The sequence below is a fragment of the Phodopus roborovskii genome, unplaced genomic scaffold (assembly GCF_943737965.1).
Source record: "Phodopus roborovskii unplaced genomic scaffold, PHOROB, whole genome shotgun sequence".
In the NCBI taxonomy this organism is placed as follows: domain Eukaryota; kingdom Metazoa; phylum Chordata; class Mammalia; order Rodentia; family Cricetidae; genus Phodopus; species Phodopus roborovskii.
Window position 1 is genome coordinate 19,097,925 of NW_026126407.1, and position 21,782 is coordinate 19,119,706.

A 21,782-nucleotide genomic window follows, 5' to 3' on the forward strand; every position below is an offset into this window, starting at 1 on the left:
AGATAAGGAGGTAAGGAGGTGTGAATGGATCTGAGAAGAGTTAGGGAGAGGAATAGGTAGTTAATATGTTCAAAATGTATTGCATGAAATTCCCAAAGAATTAATAAAAATACTAAATTATGAAATTAAAAATAATTATACTAACATGGTGGCACCTACCTATAATTCTAGCACTTGGAAGCTGAGGCAGGAAGTGTTTTGAGTTTAAGGTCAACCTGGCTACATAGAAAGACCCTATGTCATTGGTAATAGTAACAATAAGCCGTAATACCAGGTTAGTCATTAACACAGAAATATCCCTGCTTATACTGACTGGATATTACCTACACTCTTAGATCAATACTTTTTCTCTGGAAATCCAGTTCTATAGGAAAAACCACAGTGTGTGTCATCTGCCTCATGCTGACCACAAATCTAGAATCGGAGGACTTTTTTTTTTTTTTTTTTTTTTTTTTTGAGTTGTACCTCTCAGTTCCTCACTCCAACTTAAGGACAACACTCTATGTATTGGTGAAGATATTCTAATGTGCTGTCACAGAACTGAGAGGCATTCATGAATCCTAGTGCTTTATTCTCCTGTTTCAGGGACACTTGGGAGGCTGGGGAGGTGACTCAGTTCAGTAAGTGCTTACTGCACATGTGCAGGAACCTGAAGTGGGTCCCTAGAACCCACATCAAGAGACAGACATGGCATGCCTGTAACCACAGCCAGTTTATCTACATCACAGCTTTACATTTAAGGAGAGACTGACACAAAACATAAGGTATGGGATGGGGAGAACACTCAGTACATAATCTTGAGTAACAGAATTTGTATTCTACCATCCATGTAACATGTCAGGAGTCCCCCACACACACCTGTAACTCCAGGTTCTTAAGGGACAGGGACAGGGAAGTTTGCTAGTTTCCAGCCCAGCTGAGAAAATAGAAACTCAAGCTCAGGGAAAGACCCTACCTCAAAAGAATATGCAGGGAATGCTGAAGGAGGGCTTCTGACATCACCTGTACTTCATATTTGTGCACAAATGTGCCCCCACACATGTGTGTGAGCATACACGCACACACACACACACACACAAATAAATACAAATAATTTTTTAAAGTGCAAGTGGAGACTGATCAAGGAAAGATACACATACTAACACATATGTAACATGATAAATAAATGATACACAGACTGATATTTGGGTGCAAACTTCAAGCTGAAGATCAGAGAAGCAAAGCAACTTCTTACCTCTACTTCAGGCTAAATGGAATGATCCTGTCTCCACGAGCTTTCACCAAGCCTCAGACTGTAGCCTCTCCTCAGTGTGGCTGGAGAACGAATGCCTCATACTGAATACTTGCTCCTGTCTTTTATATCCCTCTAGTGCTAGGATTAAGGTGTGAGCTATAATTCTCTTTTAGACTTATTCACCCTTGTGTAGATCTGGGTGGCCTTGGACTCACAGAGATCCATCTACCTCTTCAATCCTGAGTTTTAGTATTAAAGGTGTATACTGAGCTGGGCGTTGGTGGTGCACACCTTTAATCCCTGCACTCAGGAGGTAGAGGCAGGGGGATCTTTGTGAGTTTGAGGCCAGCCTGGTCTACAGAGCTAGTTCCTGGACAGCTAGGGCTAAATAGAGAAACCCGTCTCAAAAAGAAATATATATATATGGATTTTTACCTGCATTATGTCTATGCACCATTTGTGTGCCTGTTGTCCATGGGTGTCAGGAGAGAGCATTAGATTACCTGGATCTGGGGTTACACGTGTTTGTGAGCTACCATGTGGGCGCTGAGAGTTGCAACCCTGCCCTCTGCAAGAGCAGCCAATGCTCTTAACCACTGAGCCATCTCTCCAGTCCTACCCTTACACTCCTGATGTCTGTTTGTCATGTCTTTGTTTTATACATGTTGATTTAATTATTCAGGTTTTGATTTAGTTTGGTTTTATCTTTCTGGTAAAAGTACAGTGACCTCCTTAGCCTACTTATGTGGATGCTATAATACATGCAGACATACTACATATAATATTTGGTTTGACTTATATATATAATATTATATATAATATTTGGTTCTAACAGCTGTCTAAAATTTAAAAACATTGGTTTGCTTTGATCACTCCAACATTCATAAGTATGGGAAAACCTTGTATATATAATACATTTAAGTATTTAATTTAAAATTTATAAAGTACCTTGCCTTTACAGCGAGAACACACAGACACCTTACGCCATCTGAATGTGATGTTAATGTTTACTGAGTGTGTGCTGGACCTGACAGCAGTGAGGGGTGGGAACCCTGAGCTGTGCACATCTGCTGTGTCCTTGTACCAGATTCAGGAGAGTGTAGTCGTGGACCAGATCAGCCAGCTAAGCAAAGATTGGGGGTAGGTACCTCCTGTCATTTCCAGCTTCTTTATGCATTCTTTAAACTTTTATTTAAATGTAGGCAGTGTTATCTGTTAAAAGTCATGGCTCATTTTTAAAAGCTGCAAGGAATCTAAGTTGCTTTACTATGTGAGATGTTAGCCATGAATGTATTACATAACCTTAATACCACCTTTTCTTAGAAATTTACAACTGAAGATACTTGATGACCAAGAGGTCATACAGATTTTTGTTTCAGTGTCTCTGTAATATTCAAAGTTCATGTGTCTTCCTCCATACTAATTCTTCTCCCTTCAGGAGTTAAATGTATATTTAAAAGTCAAGAAGGGGGGCTGGAGAGATGGCTCACAGGTTAAGAGCACTGGCTGCTCTTCCAGAGGTCCTGAGTTCAATTCCCAGTGACCAAATGGTGGCTCACAACCATCCATAATGAGATATGATGCCCTCTGGCCTGCAGACACAATAAATTAATAAATATTTATATATTTTAAAAAAGTCAAGAAGGATCCAGGTGTGATTTTATACATGCAGCACTTAAGATACTAAGGCAGGAGGGTTAAGAAATTTGAGACCAACCAAGGATACATTGTCTGGGGCTTGTGTAAGGGGAGAGATGGGGAGAGAAGGAAGAGGGTGAAATCTGCCAGAAAAACTGTTGAATCTTGTGGGTCAGTTCCCAGGATAATTCTTGCTCCTGTCTTCTTGTGTAGGAGGGTGGAGCAGCTGGTGTTATACATGAAAGCCGCACAGCTGCTGGCAGCGTCCCTGCATCTTGCCAAAGCCCAGATCAAGTCCGGGAAGCTGAGTCCATCCACAGCTGTGAAACAAGGTACAGGAGCAGAACAGAGTGTGTGGCTCTAAGGGCCTTTGTGCCTTCCTGTCCCACCAAGTCAGTCTCTACTGGCCTTTTGTTTCTAATTGTTTACTTGATACAGAGAAACTAGATCTGTCTTTTCATACTGAAAGATCATAGAACCTGACTTCAGTGACCATGTAGTGTTACTTCCTTTCCAACATCAGGAAAGGTACATGTCACTGTGTTATTTCTGGAAAGGAAATTAAAACTAATTCCAATTTCAACTTTGTTTCAGTTGTTAAAAATCTGAATGAACGGTATAAATTCTGCATCACCATGTGCAAGAAACTTACAGAAAAGCTGAATCGCTTCTTCTCTGATAAACAGAGATTTATTGATGAAATCAACAGTGTAACTGCAGAGAAACTCATCTATAATTGTGCTGTGGAGATGGTAAACCTTTTCAAGGCTTAGATTTTATAAAACTACAGTATTTCTCTCTGTCTTTGGAATTGAACACCTATGTGAAATGATCTGCCTTTAAGAGTTTATATCCACCAGGTAGTGGTGGTACATACCTTTAATCCCTGCACTAGGGAGGCAGAGGCAGATGGATCTCTGTGAGTTCAAGGCCAGCCTGATCTACAGAGCTAGTTCCAGGACAGCCTCCAAAGCCACAGAGAAACCCTATCTTGAAAAACAATAATAAAACAAAATACCTTTCTCAAGCTCCAAGTGTTACAGTGATCTTCTGATGAAGTAACTGAACTTAACTAACATTTGAGTACTTAATATAATGTAACTTATTTAATAAACTTACTATAGTTTGTAATACTGGTTGTTACATTTGATAATTTTTTATTATATTTTCTTTAAACTTCATTAACACAGGCATGTCCTCATCTTTTTATAGTTTCATCTAAAAGTTGAATTAATATGTTTCTGCATTTTTCTGCTATTTAAGAAATTTTGGCTCTGTACAGCTTAGAAAAAATAGTACTTTGTTAATCCACAAAAATATAGGTGCTTGAGTTTGACTGACTTTATTGAAGTATACACACCAAGGAAAAGCTGCTTTCCGTTTGTCTGGCTATAATTTTGGAATTTTCTCTATCGATTTACTAGGGGAAAGTGGTTCTGAGGATATGTAACATATAGTTATTAAGTATTTAAATGGAGAAAATTTATGGACTAATGTTATTTTACTTATTCAACGTAATAGATGTCTCACATTTAGATAAGTTGTAGTGTTGCTATACCCTGGGCTTTACCTTGACAGCTGAAAAATAAATAGTTTTATGAAATAACTTTGGAATGTATCCTAAGGAGAATATATTCTATTGCTCTAAACTTTTGACAGGAATGGTAGTTAGTATATTAATACTCTGCTATATTCAGACAACTAGAATTTTATACTAGGAATTATATTGCTTCTTTCCTTTCTGGATTTAACTGTAACATTACAGATTCTGTCTTACTTTGATCAAAATTTATAGATTTTAATATGCTTTTTAAAGCTGCGCTGTTCATAAGAACAAATCTCATTTTGTTGACTGGTTCCAGGTTCAGTCTGCAGCCCTGGATGAGATGTTTCAGCAGACTGAAGACATTGTTTATCGCTACCACAAGGCAGCCCTTCTTTTGGAAGGCCTAACTAAGATACTGCAGGACCCTACAGATGTTGAGAATGTGCATAAATGTAAGTTATTGGTACATTGGTGCACAGTAGTACTCCATCATCTTCAGTCCCACTTTTTACAGAAATATGGAATATAAAAAATAATAAAAATAATGAACAACAACAGCAAAAGCTCAGAAATAAACAGCCATAGATTTATTTGTTTGCTGTTTGGTTTGGGTTTTTTGTTTGTTTGGTTGTTTTGTTGTTGTTGATTTTTTGAGAAAGGGTTTCTTCGTGTAGCCCAAGTTGTCCTGGAACTTGCGCTGTAGACCAAACTGACTCAAACCTGCCTACCTCTGTCTCCTAAATGTTGGAATTAAAGGTATGTGCCAACATTGCCTGGCTCATAGTTTATTTGTTTGTTTGTTTAGTTTAGTTTTTAAAGAATTGGAATTTAAATTTATTATTTTCTTTATTTTATTTCCTCGGGTATTTTGCCTACATGTATATCTAAGTATATTGCATGCAGGAGAAGAATGTAAAAGGGTGTTGTTTTAAACTTTCTAGGTTTAGTGACCAAAAAATACAATAAAGATCCTGGTTGCTACAGATTTGATATAGCTAACAGAACATAGGTTGATGACATACCAGGATGATACTTAATGTATCTCTGGTATGTGGTATTTGAGGAGGAGCTATTCTTGTGTATGTGGTCATGCAGTTTAGTAACCATAAGAGGACAGCAGTTCCAAAGCTACTTAGACTTCTACGCAAGCGAGTTGTTAGGTCTGAATCTGTTCTTTGTGGTGTGTCAATCCCTATTTTACCACTTCAGCATTAAACAGCAGGTCATGCTGAATTATTGTTGGACAGAGGAAGAAAGTATGTTCATTCTGTTGACTTTGGGGCAAAGATAGAGCAGGGGACCACGGTGGGAGAGTTGTGATTTTTCCCCCTTAGTTTCTTGGTCATTGGGTTAGAAAATGCAAACAGTTTTTATTATTAATATCACTTTAATTTTTTTCTAGATAAATGTAGTATTGAAAGAAGATTGTCGGCACTGTGCTGTAGCACTGCAGCTCTGTGAGCAGCAGGCTTGCTTGTCTGTGAACCAGCATGGAAACAGGATTTGGGATTACAGCTTGGTTCTGTCACCCACCCCGGAAACCTTGGTGACTACCAAAGAACAAGCAGCAATTTGAGAAGGAAAAACAATATAAAACTACATGTTTGTAGAAAACCTGCCTTATTGGAGAAGTCATTCCCCTTTTCCTTTTTCTTTATAGAAGCAGAAGAAAAGGAGTATCCACACATTGAACCTGGAAAATAAATGTACCTTAGAACTAGAATCATAAGTACAATTATTCTTGTGGATAATTAAACAGGAAACAAAATGAGAGACACTTCACTTAACTCTCTGAATAGTATATGAATTCCATGTTTTCCTAAGGCTTAATACAAGCAAAGAGTCTACAGCTCATCCAGACAATTTGGGATTTGGGGTAAGTTTGTCTGAATCTGAGCATGCATCTGTAAACAGCTCAGGAGGAAAAGAAGCAAAAGGTGACTCTTGGATTGTGAACTCTTCAACTTGATCTCATGTGGACATCTGTTAATCTTCCAAAATCTTTTCTTATTGCACTAATTTATTAAAAATACCTGTGTATTTAATTTTGCAATTTAAAACTAACTGAGGCACAATGGACTTGTTTAGAATATTTTACTTGATTACATACATAGGCCCTTTCCAGAATTTACATGTATTCTCCATTGAACTTTTAATGGTCGAAACTTGCATTCATGTGAACCTTTGCATTTTTCTCACCTTTAATCTTCACCAACAGATCTTCTCAGTGGTATTTTGAGTTGCTGGTTGTTTGCATTTTTTATTATGCATGCAGAATGTGCATCAATACCTGTGACCTTAGGTTTACTAAAGGCTAAGATTATTTGGGCAGTATTAGAAAGCTATCATGAATCAAGAGATACTCTTGATAATTTTAATAGGGCCAAATCAAAGTGATGAATAAAGGCTTGTTAGTGATGTGGCATTCCTACATGAAATTAGTAAGAAGTGAGGTTTGTTTTCTCTTAGAAAAATGGGCAGCTCTCCAAACTAATGTGCACTTTTCAGTGTTGATCCTGACCGTTCACCAAATAGCTAGTCATATTGAATTAACATCTCTCCAAGAATGGTTCCTATGTTATGTATTGTTTGGTTTCATTTACTTACCTGCTTGAATACTTGAATAAAGCATTCACCCATCTTAACCCTTTAATTTCAACCCTTTCACATAATGACCTGCACTCTGATAGCTGCGCAGAAGCTCTTTGGCATCGCACTTAACAGAGACAGTGGTTTTCATTTACTTGGTGGACAAAGTAATGTAATTTCTACATTATTTATCTGTATGAAATTCCAGTAGTTAATTTGAACATTTATTTATAAGATGTTTGTATTTTTAGGTCTTTACTACAGTGTTTCTACCTCTCATTTGTAACTGCATGCATTATTCTTCAAACTAGGTAAAACTCACTGAATCATTGTGTAATAGCCTTTTTTAAATTGCTTGTACAAATGTATATTAAGGTTAAATAAAACTGACAGTGTTTTTAGGTTATAGTTGGTTTGATATTAAGTGGCTTGTCAAGCCAGATGCTTCCTTAGAAGGTAGGTCAGAAACTTGATCATTAATATCTTTTGTACTGCACCAGGACTTAGACTCTTGGTGGCTGTCATGCAGGCTTCTGATGACAAACAATACCCCCTCTTTATATTAGTGATAACATCTTTTAGGTCATTTTTTAAGGTTTTACACTGAATTCTTTCATGTTCTCTTAATTACCTCATGTTTTCTCAGTTGATTTTCCAACTAAGTAAATTTAGTTGGCCTCTTCTGCCACTTTAAAAACACAACATGAACAGATTCAGACAGGGTAAGGTTGGTGTGAAGTCAGGAACGAGGCAAGTGTTGAAATTACACTGTCACTCAAGCTCTTCTTATGTGACAAAGGTCTTATAGGTGGTGTGTATCAAGCAGCAAAATCTCAGCAGAGGAGAACAAACTGTAAACTCATGCGTAATGGTTCTGATTATACTACCACTATCAAGGCTAATTGTTTAAAAAGATTTTTGCCTTGATTATAGCAATAATAAATAAATGCTTTATGTTTCTGTATTTTTAATCTTATATCATGTATTTCATAAAATGGAAATAGACAAGTTCACACATTCATGGGTCAGCACCAGTATTCAAGTCATAACCTGGAAAAGTATTGGCCATGCAAATGTAAGTAGAGGAATTTATCAGGGAACTTGCTAATTGTTTTTTCTTGCTACATGGATTTTTCTTTAACTGTTACCTGTTGAAGATTGTAATCCAAAGAATGGTGATGGTACAGAGGTAGATGTTTAAAATCAATGGAATAAAGTCCAGCTTACAAAAATAGAGATGGACATTGTGGCCATTTGAGTTTGACAATTCAAAACTCTTCCAAACAGGACACATTACACATTAAAAAGCTAGAAAAAAATTAGTTTGCCCAAATATTACTGGGAATAATGGATATCCATATGCAAAATTTGGCCAGACCGTCATACTGCAAATAAAATATAACCTGGTCTTAGAGTGCATTATGGGAAGGGCTCATGCATTGCAATAAAAAAAGAGTCCCTATAACTTAGATATAACACCAGCCAAAAGAGAACTGCTTGGGGCTGCAGAGATGGTCAAGCAGTTAAGATCACTTATTGAGCAATCATGAGAGCCACAGTCAGATCCCAGCACCCACAAGACAAGGCAAACATCCTATGCAGGCCTGCAACTCTAGTTCTAAAGGGGGTAAATATAGGATTACTGGAGCTTACTGTCTTCCACTCCATCCAGGAAAATGCAAGCCTTAGGTTCATAGGGAGAGATAGTGGTTTTGAAATGCTGTGGGTCATTAGGGACCAAATGAAATAACAAATGTTAAACTAATACACACTTTTCACTCAAGGAGTCACATGACTTAAAGGGCACAAAGAATGCCCAAAGCCAAGTGCCTGGTGGGTAAGCTGTAGAAAGGTGGCTTTTCTGCAAGAACTGGACCTCTCCAGTAGCTAACTGGCCATACAGGGTCTCCAACACTCTTTTGTGACCCCCATATGTGCAGATATAAGCATATGTATCCACATACCTCATTTATTCATGTTGATTTACAACAATTTGTTGTCTGTTTTTCGAGACGGGATTTCTCTATATAACTAACAGCCCTGGTTGTCCTGAAACTCAATTTGTGAACCAAGCTGGCCTCAAACTCACAGACATCTACCTGTCTCCCTCTCCCAACCCCAACCCCAGTTTTGAGATTAAAGGCATGTATCACCACTGCCCAGCTAATTTACATCATTTTTTAATTTTTTTAAATTTTAATAGAGAACTGGGACTGGAGTGATAGCAATTAAAAGGGCACTCATTGCTCTTGCAGAGGGCTTGGGTTCACAGTGGCCTTGTAACTCCGGGATCTGATTCCCAATTTCAGCCTCTAGCTCAAAACAAGGAAAAGCAGGAATCTGTAGTAAGGAACAAGTGTTAAACAAGGATGGAAGTGACTAAGAAAGCTTGGCTGGGGAAAGGCATCCAGTAAACCCACCTAACAGAAGGTCAGGGTCTCCAGATAGTGTTCCAGGAGGGTAGTAAAAGTAGCATAGCTAACTGGATCTCTTCGGGGATCTGATATGAAGGATGGAGATCTGGCTCACCTGCTCTAGCAGATTTCCTACAGAAATTAGGCAAGTAGAAGTGAACACAGAAGTCTACTGCAAAGGAACTCAGAGGAGCTTGGGGAAGAGTCTGCTCCAGAGAGGAGGGTTAGACACAACAGAAGTGACACCGTCATTTCCCAGCCTTAGTTGAGGAATTGGTTCTGTAAAAGGGAAACGGATCTCACAGGCTGGGGCTGTGAGTCAGGAGGTTGCTGAAGACTCTTGCCATCCTGCTAATGTTACTACACATTATTCCAGTAGATTCCAGGGACAACTAAAGTCAGTAGACCCTGGCCTTCATAACCTCTCAGCTGACAGGGGTCTCATTAACTAACCAGCCAGAATGCATTTGGCTGAGGATTTTTGCACGGAAAATGGGTTGCCTCTGAAGACTTCTGGAGTGAAAATTCCATACAACCAGCCAGACTAGTGGTTGAGGCTGAGGCAGATTTGCCATAAGTTTGAGGTCAGCTAGGCTACGTAGTTAGAGCCTAACTTAAAAGCAAACAAAAGCCCACTGAGTAAAAAGTAACTCCTCTGCAATGGTCACCTGCATTGACTTGCTCTGCCCTGGACTTGATATATTCAAACATGTTTCCCAAACCCCTATTTCCTTGGATCTTTCTTCTGTGTAGGTTTATTTATGTATCTGTGTGTGAGGAGATTACTTGTGAAGGTCAGAAAAGGACCTTTCTTTCCCAAAAAAGATCTGTTTTTACTCATGTGTGTGCATTTGCATGTCAGTATTCATGGGTGCATATATTTGAGCCACCGGAGATGGGTGCAGGGAACTGAACTCTAGTCCTCTGCAAAAGCTACCAGTACTCCTAACTGCTGTGCCATCTCTCCAGCCTCTCACTGTTTTTGGTTAACAGTGTTTACTTAGTGAAAATTCTTTTCCTCCTGCTGTGGAAAGCTGTTTGACTTAAGGTGTTCTTCATCCAGCCTGGATATCCAACATGGGTGACAGGTATGGCCCAGAAGCCTCTGATAACCCACAAGGCAGAAGTTTTTTGATGGTGGTGGTATATGTTATGATTTGGATACAAGTGTCCCCCAAAATCTTATGTGTTGAAGGTTCGCCCCTAGTTGATGGTGCTGTTTGGGACAGGTGGGAGGAAGTTGGGTCATTGGGATGTACCCTTGAAGAGATATTGGGTAGTGCCCTTCTCTCTTCCCAACCATCATGATGTAAGCAGCTTTGTTCCATCACATACTCTGGCCATTACTGCTTCACCCCAAGCCCTGTGACCAGTGGCTGAAATCTCTCAGACCATGGGCCAGAATACATCCTCCTCCCTTTGGGTTATTTTGCCATAACAACAGAAAGCTGACTAATACACTGTGAGCTAACAGTTTGGGATTTATTTGTTAGTGCAGCTGAATTCAGCCTATCCTGACCAGTTAGCATGTGTTTGTTGTCTTCCACAGTACTGGCTTCTTAGACAGACCAGATCTGAAGGGAAGCTTCCTTTCCTTCAGCCTCTGCATTGGCCCCAGCTACCCCTTGGTACCATGAAGAGCCCAGCTGCTTCTCCATGTGGAACTCCCTCTTCAGGCCTACATTTCTGGCTTCTCAGAAGAGCTGGCAAAGTGCTTTTGGTACTGTTAAAAAATGCCTCACTTTTTATTTTTATTTGGGGGACCTTATTCATGCTAAGCCAGCAGCCTAATCTGAGTTAAATCCCCAGGCTATAAATACTATACATACAAACTCATTTATTTTGAGACCTAACAATTTTTCATTGAACCCATGTCTTTTAAAAAAGCTATAAGATCAAAAATCAGAAATGTTTCACAAATTGTCCATAAATATACTCAGTCTACTGAACATTCTTGAAGGTTTCAGGACAGTGGAAATGTGTGCTTAGACTTCTCACTGTATAAGAAATCCCACAATGGATCACAAACTCAGGGCTAGCTATTCTAGAGTTGTCACTTTATGCATGTGATAGGAATGCAGCAGAAGTCCAAAAGCTTGGCTTGAAGGAAAGCCTTGCTGCATTTGAAGACCTCTGTACAGGGTGTGCAGGAGATGACTAAGATACACCCCCAACATCTACTCCCTCCCCATCCTTAGAAACAGCTCAAGGACAAATACTCCTAGAATGTGATTCCCAATGCCAACAGGACATCCTCGCCAAACTTAGTAGATCCTGATCTTCGCAGCTCCAGCCGCATGAGCCAGGGATCTATGATTACAGTTTTTTTTTTAACTAAGTTTAAGATCCACTCAAGCAACATTGAGCATATCAGAATATGTCAATCCACAGGACTGAAAACACGAAAGTTTTAAAAGGAAGTTGTGCAATACATCAAATGGCTTATAACTGTAACTCCAGCTGTAGAAGTCCAGTCCTGACCCCCCCCCCATTTCCAGACCCTGCAGGCTCCTACACAAACATAACATACTCATACAGATATACAGAATTCTGTAAGACGAAAGATAGATAAGTGGATGTAGTGGCACAGCCAATAATCCATCACCCAAGAAACACCAACTGTGATCACTACCTCTCTACCTATCATTTAAGGTGACTATCATTTAAATATTTTCTTGCTTGCTTGGCTTTTTACAAAATTATCGGTTATCATAGAAAAGAAAATGCATATCCAGTATTGATCCCACTGGTCAAGAATAAGACCACTACCATGTTTTAAAATCAAATTTGAAGCAAGCTTTAATTAAATACTGACTAGTTTGATGGACTAGGTCCATCTCGTTTTGTGTGTGTGTGTGTGTGTGTGTGTGTGTGTGTGTGTGTGTGTGTCAAGGAGTTGGAGTTAAAAGCACAATGTTCTTGCAAAGGAGCAGGGTTTGTTAAAAGTACTCATATGGTGGGTCATAACCATCTATAACTCCAGTTTGAGGGAATCGAGCACCTTCTGACCGCCACAGCGGTCAGTGAGTTGGTTTGGGCCTTGTAGACTCTCCCTATGGACTAGTGGCCACTATTCTTCTCTGCCTCCACTGGGGAAAATCAGAACCCTTTTCCCTCACTGGTGGACAAGTCAGTGTAGTCACAGCAAAGAGAGAGCCACCAAAGCCACTTGCCCAGACCCCTGCCTGACCACCTCAATGCAAATCAACCCCACTCTACACAGCTCCTTCATTAGTAAACATCTTTCCGGAAGGGAAGCTCAGAAAAGTGATAGTGTCTGTCCAAGGTCATTGTTCTAGGCTCTGTCATGTGACAGACATGTACCTGTGTTTGCATTTCAACAATGTTTAAAGAAGAATCCTTTCTCTCCACCACACCCCTAAGCCAAGGCTTTTCACATGATAGGCAAGTACTCTACTGAAGGGTCACAGCTTGAGACTTTCTTGCCCATTACCCATTGCTAGGAAATGAAGTGTTCCCAGACTTGGTTCCTTTATCCACAGAGCAATACTTAGCTTCCAATTTCACATGGTTTAACTTGGTGGCTATTGCTGAGGGTTTCTCAAGGGTGCAGCTTGCTGGTGGCTAAGGCTGTTGTCATGGGGTAATCTGTGTAGGATGAATGCCTGCTATGGTCCACAACAACAGGTCCCAAACCCAAGAATAAGATACTGAGAGACTTGACATCAGCCTACCAAAGACTATTAGTCTTCTGAAAGGTAAAAGTAGATGGAGGAGTGGTAGCAACAAAGACCATGTCTAGCTGTGTGTGTGCATAGGGGAACTAGAAGGAATGATTCCTCTCACTGGGGATCCTGGGAGAGGTGCTGGACAGGGAGCAGTTTACTGGCTTATGAGAATGGAAATTCTCTTACTTTCCAGGAATACTGGCCTTGTGTTGTGTGTCAGGCACGTAAAAATGATTCCACTTCATCTTGATAGGGTCAGATGTTCAAACCCACTATTGCTCTCTCAAGGTTAAACAACAGGATGTTTGGCTTGAGGTGTGGCTATTGTGTGTCTTGCCTTGATACAGGATACTTGTTTAAAGTGTGGTTACTTGATGTTTTTGATATTGAGAAGGTAATTATGCTTGCTTTTTCTTTGTATCTTGGTAAGGAAGGCTCTTTGCCCTCCCCCACTTTTGATTGGGGTATATAAGACTAATAAAATTGGGGCTTTTTTCCCAGTATTCACTGGAGTGCCCTCAAGATTCTATCCTATGTCTCAGTCTTTTTTAAATTATTATTATCTATAACCTTTCTACCTGCCATTTCTTATATTTTTGATTGTGGCCTAGCCTTTAATGGCTGAGGCATCTCTCCAGCCCTACTTGCCATTTCTTAATCCACATTGCTCCTCTCAGACACAAACACGGACAATTACAGTTGTACAAATAGAAAACAACTTTGTAGTTTTCCATGGAGGAAAGGGCATGCACTTGACATTGTAGCTCTGTGAACTGCAGTTCTCAAGAACGATCCAGGTAGGTTTAAGAGTCCACAAGGCTGATACCAATCAGAATTTCATGATTGTGGAGAGCTGAAATGTTGGAAAACCAGAAACAAATCATTTTGGGCTTTTAGTCTCCTTCACAGCACCTTTGTAACTATCAGGGATAACATTATGGAATGCACTAAAGTTAGATGACCATCAGCTTACTCAGGCCAAAAGCTAAGAATGTCATCAGACAGCATCTGAGACTAGACAAGCACAGATTTCTCCTCTCTACTATCACCTGATTACCTGGTAATCCCAGAAATGTATTTGATAAATGCTTTCATTTATGACTTTCTTTTGTTCTGCAGCTATAAAAAATGTCATGAAACCATTACTACATCCTTGTTAGTCAGTGCAATGTGAATCCACATTCCTGTGCCATGGCCACTCACATTTGGTTGAGAAACTATCCCATTTCCTTTATATTTTATATTGGCAACATATGTGTGCTAGGCATTTCAGGGTACTGTGAAATAGTAAATTAGTAAAAGATCTATTCTCTTGGACTTAGAGAGGTTTGTGTAAAGCTATTTATTTAGCCCAAAATCCAAAAACACTTTGAGCCCTGAAATAATACCACAAATGGATTTTTTAATTTTATGTGTAGTGGTGTGAGGGATTAGATCCCCTAAAACTAGAGTTACAGTTGTGAGCTGTCATGTGGGGGTTGGGAAATGAACCTTAACCACTGAGCTATCTCTCCAACCCCCTAAATGGGAAATTTTATACCATAAAATTTTGTCTCATACACAAAATTATATTTAAAATGTGGTATACAAGTCAATTCTTTGTTTAGACATAAGCCTGATCTTAAAGATTTTCACTATGTATATTCAGATTCTCCTAAGTCCAGGAACAAAAGTCAGAAATTCAAAACACTTGTCAAACATTTTTGACAAGGGATTATTGAGCAGGTGAAGGATTAGCATCTGGGTTTGGGTCCTCCAGTCAGAGATTGTTGTATTTGGGAAAGGAATGGTTTAGAGGAGACACAAAAGTAACAGTTGTGAAGAAATAGTGTTAGGAGGAGTTGGTGGGTGAGTGGACTGCAGAGGGAAGTGCCTTCCTTCAGGGCAGGAGTGGAAGTGCAGGGTGTGTCCACAGGAAAGAAACCCAATCCATCCTGGCTTCAGAGCAGTCCACCGGTGACACCGTGACACCGCCTGTATACAGCACCCTCCCTCTTCTCTGTTTTCCTCTCAGGGTTTCCTCCTGGGAGAGAAGCTGTGGTGGTTCCAGAATGAGAGCTGAAAAGGAGGAGCCTGTAGTTGCAGGGTCAGGGTAGGGCTCCAGCTGCAATTGGCTTGGCTGCCCTGCTTAGAAGCAAGCCACTTACTGAAAAGGATGACTTCCCCTGAATGGCCAGTTCCATCCACACACCAGTGCGTGATAAGAGTCAAATCTTCCACACCACAAGGGTGTGTCCTGAGAGGAAGACTGAATCCAGCATTCAAAAGATCACAGGTTGAAGGCCATCATCTTTGACTATAGAATCCATGTCAAGTCTTAGATATACGAGAGCCTGTTTCAGTCAATCACCAATCAAATCAAAAGTCCTACAGAGGTTGTATTTATGTTTTTAGGAATACACATACAGTAAGAACAATTAAGAACAAAAGAGCACGAAACTGAAAGGGAGCAAGGCAGAGTACACAGAGGGTGTGGAGGGAGGAAAGGAAAGAGGGAAATGATGTACTTATAATCTCAAAAGACAATTTAAAATTATTTAGTGTTTAATCAAGTAATAAATTTAAGTAAAACTTTAAAATGTCCTGTAGAAGAGGCATCACTGTAGTCCTGCAAATGTGATTTCACAGGCCTTGTTGAAGAGCCCTAGCAGGCCTGAGCACGGCAAGCATGGCACCCACAGCTTTCACCTTTACCCTTCTCCTCCTTGCTAAAAACCTTTACATTACATTCTTAAAGCTAGCCACCAAGATCTATCACCTTATTTGGCTGCTTCCATCCCGACTTCTTCCTGAAGCTGACTACCAAGGCCCAGCTATCAAAAGTCCATCAACCAAAAGCCCCCTTTTGACTACCCTAATTAACATGCCCAATCAAAACAAACCAACTCATCGTAACACAGGGTTTCCCCTTTTCCCTTTATAGACTGTCATCTGTCTCCTCTCTATGCAGAAGCAATCCTCTGGAGAGGTGCAAATATCCATTCCCCTTCCCCTGGTTCCTTTCTCCTTGTTCCTTGTCCTCTGTCTCCTATCTTTGCCTCTTATTCCCTGCCCTTTGTCCCTCTGGGACAAATAAATCTCCTTTGTGCTGAGAATTTGGTCTTGGTGTGTTCTGTGCCAACTCTGGTCCTTTCTCTTGCAACAGCTGTGTCTCATGTCAAGAATAGTAAACAACCTTACCTGTAAAGTGTCATCCTCACCTAAAAATAATGTGTTAGTCTGTGAAGACCTGATGCCTCTAGCTCCTTATGCAATCTAGCTCCACTGCAATCAAGCTACTCTATTCCTCTGTCTCCAGGCAACACAAAAACCATAGCTTTCATCTTAAGGACCTTGACAGTTTATTTTGCAGCCATTTTGAGTGACCATGGCCCAGAACATAGATTTAGGACTCACCCCACCCCCAAAGATTTATTTATTATGTATACAGGGTTCTGGCATACATACCTACATGCCAGAAGAGGGCACCAAATTCCATTATAGATGGTTGTGAGCCACCATGTGGTTGCTAGGAATTAAACTCAGGACCTCTGGAAGAGCAGCCAGTGTTACCCTCTGAGACATCTCTCCACCCCAAATTCAGTGTTCTAATGTGGAAGTAGTTTCATGAAGTTTTTATGGTTTTACAGAACAAAGAAAGCCATTAAGTTGCCAGGCTATGGTGGCACATACCTTTAATCCAAGCACTGGGGAGGCAGAGGCAGGTGGATCTTTTTGAGTTCAAGGCCAGCCTGGTCTACAGACTGAATTCCGGGACAGCCAGGACTACACAGGGAAAACCTGTCTCTAAAAACAAAACAAACAAACAAAAGTCATTAAATCAAGTTTAAAATACATAGGTCAGTGCATCAGAGAGGCAGCCCCAGCGAGATGGTGGAGTCTTTTCTGAATTTACCAGACCACTCCACCAATCCAAAAGCTAAGAATGCCACCAGATAAATTGATAGATTCCAAAAGGTTTCTTTCTATTATGTCACAAGATATTAGTTCAGACACAGAGGTAGGCAAGGAATGACTATTTCAGGGGTCTAGAACTAGGTGACTAGCCTCTGGACCTGCAACATTCCAATCTTTTCACAGGACTGAAATCCCAGGCAGGCAGGCAGGCAGGCAGGCAGGCAGGCAGGCAGAGCTTCTCAGTAGTTTTCATCAACACTGCCAAAGAATCCGAGCTACCTACATGCCCTCTGATGAATTCTAATCATCCTCAGCCTTCTGATAATTACATTCTAGCCACCTGTGCACCATCCAATAAATGTCTGCATGTCTCACTTGTGAGCTGGAGGTGGTACAGTGGCCATGGGAGTCATTAAGTATCGATGTAGAGCAAGGCAGGGTGGGTGGTGTCTATCCATGGCTTTTCATCTGAAGCTTAGTTCCCACAGCTATTAAAGTGGAGATAAATCCTACCCCAGCTCTGAAAGTTACTGTCTATAATTTATTCATATAAATTACCTGCAATATATGTAAATGGTCTGACACCTGTTTGTTATGTTATAAATGATAAGAGATCGATGTGTTTCAGGTATAAAGAATACAGCAAATGGTATTATACCAACATCAATAAATTTGCTGGGGGTGGTGGCCACACTTTAATCCTAGCACTAAGGAGGCAGAGACAGGTGAATCTCTGAGTTCCAGGCCAGGCAGGGCTACATCGTGAAAGAAAACATGTCTCAAAAACAAATTTTAAAAATTATTTTTATTATTTTTTAATTATGTGTATGTCTTGTGCAGGTATATGCATGTGAGTGTAAGTGTTTGAGGAGGCTGGAGACAACAGATTCTCTTGGAGCTAGAGTTACAGAGTGATATTGGTGCTGGGAACCAAACTCGGGTCCTCTGGAAAAGCAGTAAACTTAACCACAGAGCCGATTCTTCTCTGAAAGGGACAACATAGCGAATAACAATGATGATAAATGAGCATCGACTGCTTGCCAAGAACCATGCTGAAAGGTTTGAGGGTTTCTTCTCACAACTCCACGAGATGGGGGTGCTGCTGCCATCTCTTCCTCAGAAGAGGAAAGGGGGCCCAAGAGACAACTTCATTCAAGTCTGCATACCAGTAAAGACTTGAACCCAGCCAGAATCTATACATTTCTACCTTCATACTCAAGAGGTCCCACTTAGAATTTTTGCAACCTGCTTCCAAGTTACTCACACACAGGGGTTAGGCTAGGCCCACCACCCAGCACATTTCTTTGCTCGGTCATGGAGCCATACTTCTGACCACGCCCACTCTCATTCTGTTTCCCCTCCCCACCTTACCCCTTGGGCGGGCCACGCCCACAGTCCCAACCAAACTCTAGGTCTGAGAGCCTGCTCTTGGGCACGCCTCCTTCCCCGCCCCTCGAGTTTGGCCACGCCCGTTCGCACTCCCACCCACTCCTACAGGCCACGCCCACAACAGCAATTGCTTTGCCTTCTATCCACGCCTCCTGGCCATGCCCCCGTGACCACGCCTACCCAGCAAGTTGCCCTCAGGCCCCGCCCCTGGCCTCGCAATCTCGGACGCCGTTCTCGCGCTGGAGTCGCCATTTTGCTGTAAAACGCCGTGCGGAGGGCTGTGCTTTCTTCCTTCGGCAGCCGAGGCTGCGGCGGGCCGGGCTGGGGTCGGGACCAGGTAGGCGGGCGGGAGCCGCGGAGGGCGGACTACGGCCCGGCGAGCCCGCGCGGTGCCGGGCGGGAGCCGTGGCCCTCGTTGCTGCTGGGCGAGCCCGGAGCCCCGTGTTCGGCTCGACCGACCTTATGGGCCGGGAAGAGAATGATTGTATTCCACTCAGACGCAAAAGCGAGGAGCAGTATACGATACTCTACCCAAAAATGCTTTCTCATTGTTGATAGGATTTATTTTTCTTATTTTGATGGCACAATTTGGGTGTTTAGCTTTTATGAGGGATACAAAAATACTGAACCGGGCCTGAGGAAGTGTGAATTCTAGTATCTTAGGTTTTCTTTCCTTTTTTCCCCCCATGCGGTGCTCGGGTCGAACGCGAAGTGCTGTAAGCTGTGCGAGAGGCCTGCCTTTCAGCCAACCCTGTCATAGTACTTAAGAACTTAAATGCACAAATAAAAATAATTAATGCATGCTATCGAGCCCCACTATATGACATTTTTCTTGTCCTTTAACTGCTCTGGTTTGTACCATTATCACCCAATATTTGCATAGATATGGACATTATATTTGTTAGCTGCCCTGAGGTTTAACATAGAGCCAGTGTTTCTGCTCTTAAGTAATCTTGAGGTTTGTGAGGCTTGGTGGCCCTCCACTTAATCCCAGAGACAAATGAAAGATCTCGATTTCAAGGCTGCTAGGGCAACAAAGTCTTTAAGAAAATATCTTTCAATTCTCATCATTGACCATATAGCTGTTTACTTGGGGTAAATTCCAAAAATTGACAACATCTCTTTGGCACTTAAAATGTATCTTTTTCTGAGTAGGGTATGTTTGCAATAGACATTTCAAAATCTGTGTGTGTGTCTGATTTTATTGATTGTGGAGTTGTCAGGTTGCCAAGTCTTTTTTTGTATGACTGAGAGCAACCTATTATTGTATGCAAGGAACTGTACTACAATCAGACTTTTTGTTTCTGAGCTTGGTCTTTTAGGGGTCACTGTCCTAAATAAGAGACTGAAGCAGTTACCTATTATGATTTTGTTTGAAAGTCTGGAAAGTAATGATATACCCGTTTTCTTATTAAGTTACTTCCCCAGGTGTCAGAACTGGAGAGTTGGCTCAGTGGTTGCAAGCTGTTCGGGACTGAGGTTTGAATCCCAGCACTTACCCTCATGGTGGCCCACAACCACTTCTAATGCAACCCCACAGAATCTGATACCCTCTTCTGGCCTCCAAGAGTTCCAGGTTCACATGTGTGCAGACAAAACACCCACACACGTTAAATAAGATTAAAATAGTTACTTCCCCAGGTTTAAAATAAATTTAAATCTATTTCCTGCTTCCCCAATTGTCACAAAGAATGAAAACTCAGAAAATATAGCATTAGCCACATGAAAACATTCTTACGATGGGCACAAAGTGCCAGGCGCCACAGAAGATGAAGAGTGCTGCAGGTTTAGCTTGGTTACCGTTTCTCAGTATTTATTTTTATTTTCTACTTTTTGTTTCTGGTGCTGGTGGTTGAACTCAGGCCTGCAGCACAGAGCCCTCACTTTTCACTAAGGTACACCACCAATCCATCTGTTCCGGGTCAGCTTTTTTTCCCATGCTGGAGTTGGAAGCCAGGCCCTGTGCATGATAGGCAAATGCTCTGCCACTGAGGCAGCTTTTCGTGGATCGAGGCATATCACTGATAACAGCAACTCCTGTATACTTTTTGTCAACACATGCCTCTCAGTTCTGTTTGCTGATCATTGTACCTGAAGTGAGGCTTTTGGTTCAGCCTCTGCTGCCTGAACCTTCAGTTTTGGTGGAGAGGTTGTTAACCAATCCTCTGTCTTTGTCGTCTGAGAGGTGTAAAGGTCCAGTGAGCCTCTTGTATTACAAGCCCCATTTAGAGGGGATACAACACACACTGTGTGAGGCTTCCTGACCTCTAGTATGAATGTTGAAATCTGATGGTGGGTTTGAAATAGTAAATCCATCTAAAACAGGTGATCTCCTTCAGTGTGGAGAAGTCTCTCCTGAAGGAGACCTGACAAATTACCTCATTCAGGGAGATGAATGTCATTTGCTGTGGAAAACATGTACTTTCATCCATGCATAAATAATTTCCACATGTTCTAGATTAAGTTTAGGTTAAACACGAAGAAGGTAGTAGTTATAGCTCTGTGTGTGGGGCATTCTCTGTACTCTATTTCACACTGAAACTTTGTGCTAATGAGCACATGCCAGCCCTGCTAGTGATCCTGGGCCTGCTAAAAAATGTATCACAGTTGGCGGCTGGTCTTGGAGGTGCATGCACACCTTTAATCCCAGCATGGGGGGAGGGCACAGCAAGTGGGTCTGAGTCTGAGGCAAGCCTTCATAGTGAGGTCCAGGCCAGCCAGGGCTATGGTGTCTCAGAAACAAATTTTAACAAGGTGAGGGAAAATGGAATCCGTGGCTGCCCTTAGTGAGTTGGGTGCTCACGGTGATAATTCTGATTCCCTTTCTAGACATACCCCGCCCACTCCTGCTGTTCAAGAGTGGGCATTCATTAGGATTTGATATGGAACCCAAGGCCCACCTCATGGTAGACAAGCCTACCGTTGAGCTCATACCATTAAGCTGTACACTTAATGTTAGAATTTGACTTTGGAAGCTGTTGCTCTAGAGTCAGCTTTGGAGACCAGGCAGGCTGCTTTGTGCATTTGAACCACAGAAGAAAAGGTTTCAGGGGATGTCCTGGGAGGGACACATGGCCAAGAGAGGCTGGGCTGTGAAAGAAGATTAGGATGTTTCCCTTAAATCTTCAAGGAAAGAACTGCAAGGAGAGGGAGACCAGTTAGTTCTAAGGCAGAATTTGGGGTGGTAGGCCTCAGAGATGTGGGCTCCAGGCCCAGGACTGGACTCCTGTAGGCCTAGTAGAGAGAGGCTAAAGTACCCCTAAGAGCTCCTCCCTGTGTCCTCTCGGGGATCTCTTGTGTTGTTATTTAGGAGCTTCTTGTTTGAAATTGGTGTAGAAAGGTGGCCATCTGGTGCATAATACTGAATTTAGTAGGTAGCCAAGACT

At 41.5% G+C, this 21,782-nt stretch overlaps 2 protein-coding genes across 4 annotated transcripts in view; both read left to right on the forward strand.

The window, feature by feature from the left end:
• Positions 1 to 7,971, forward strand: part of Ulk2 (unc-51 like autophagy activating kinase 2) — a 71,682-nt gene extending 63,711 nt beyond the window's left edge. For both annotated transcript variants that reach the window (XM_051180447.1, XM_051180448.1), the window contains 5 exons: positions 2,196 to 2,374; positions 3,086 to 3,204; positions 3,467 to 3,624; positions 4,735 to 4,870; positions 5,821 to 7,971. In XM_051180447.1, coding sequence (XP_051036404.1) covers positions 2,196 to 2,374; positions 3,086 to 3,204; positions 3,467 to 3,624; positions 4,735 to 4,870; positions 5,821 to 5,879 — 651 coding nt within the window. In that variant the 3' untranslated portion in view covers positions 5,880 to 7,971. The remainder of the gene's footprint in view (positions 1 to 2,195; positions 2,375 to 3,085; positions 3,205 to 3,466; positions 3,625 to 4,734; positions 4,871 to 5,820) is intronic.
• A 10,607-nt stretch (positions 7,972 to 18,578) lies between these two features.
• Prpsap2 (phosphoribosyl pyrophosphate synthetase associated protein 2) overlaps positions 18,579 to 21,782 on the forward strand; it is a 30,241-nt gene continuing 27,037 nt past the window's right edge. Inside the window, exon 1 of one of the 2 annotated variants that reach the window (XM_051180450.1) lies at positions 18,579 to 18,733. The gene's annotated coding sequence lies outside the window, so the exon portion shown is untranslated. The remainder of the gene's footprint in view (positions 18,734 to 21,782) is intronic. The other variant, XM_051180451.1, reaches the window with a different exon arrangement.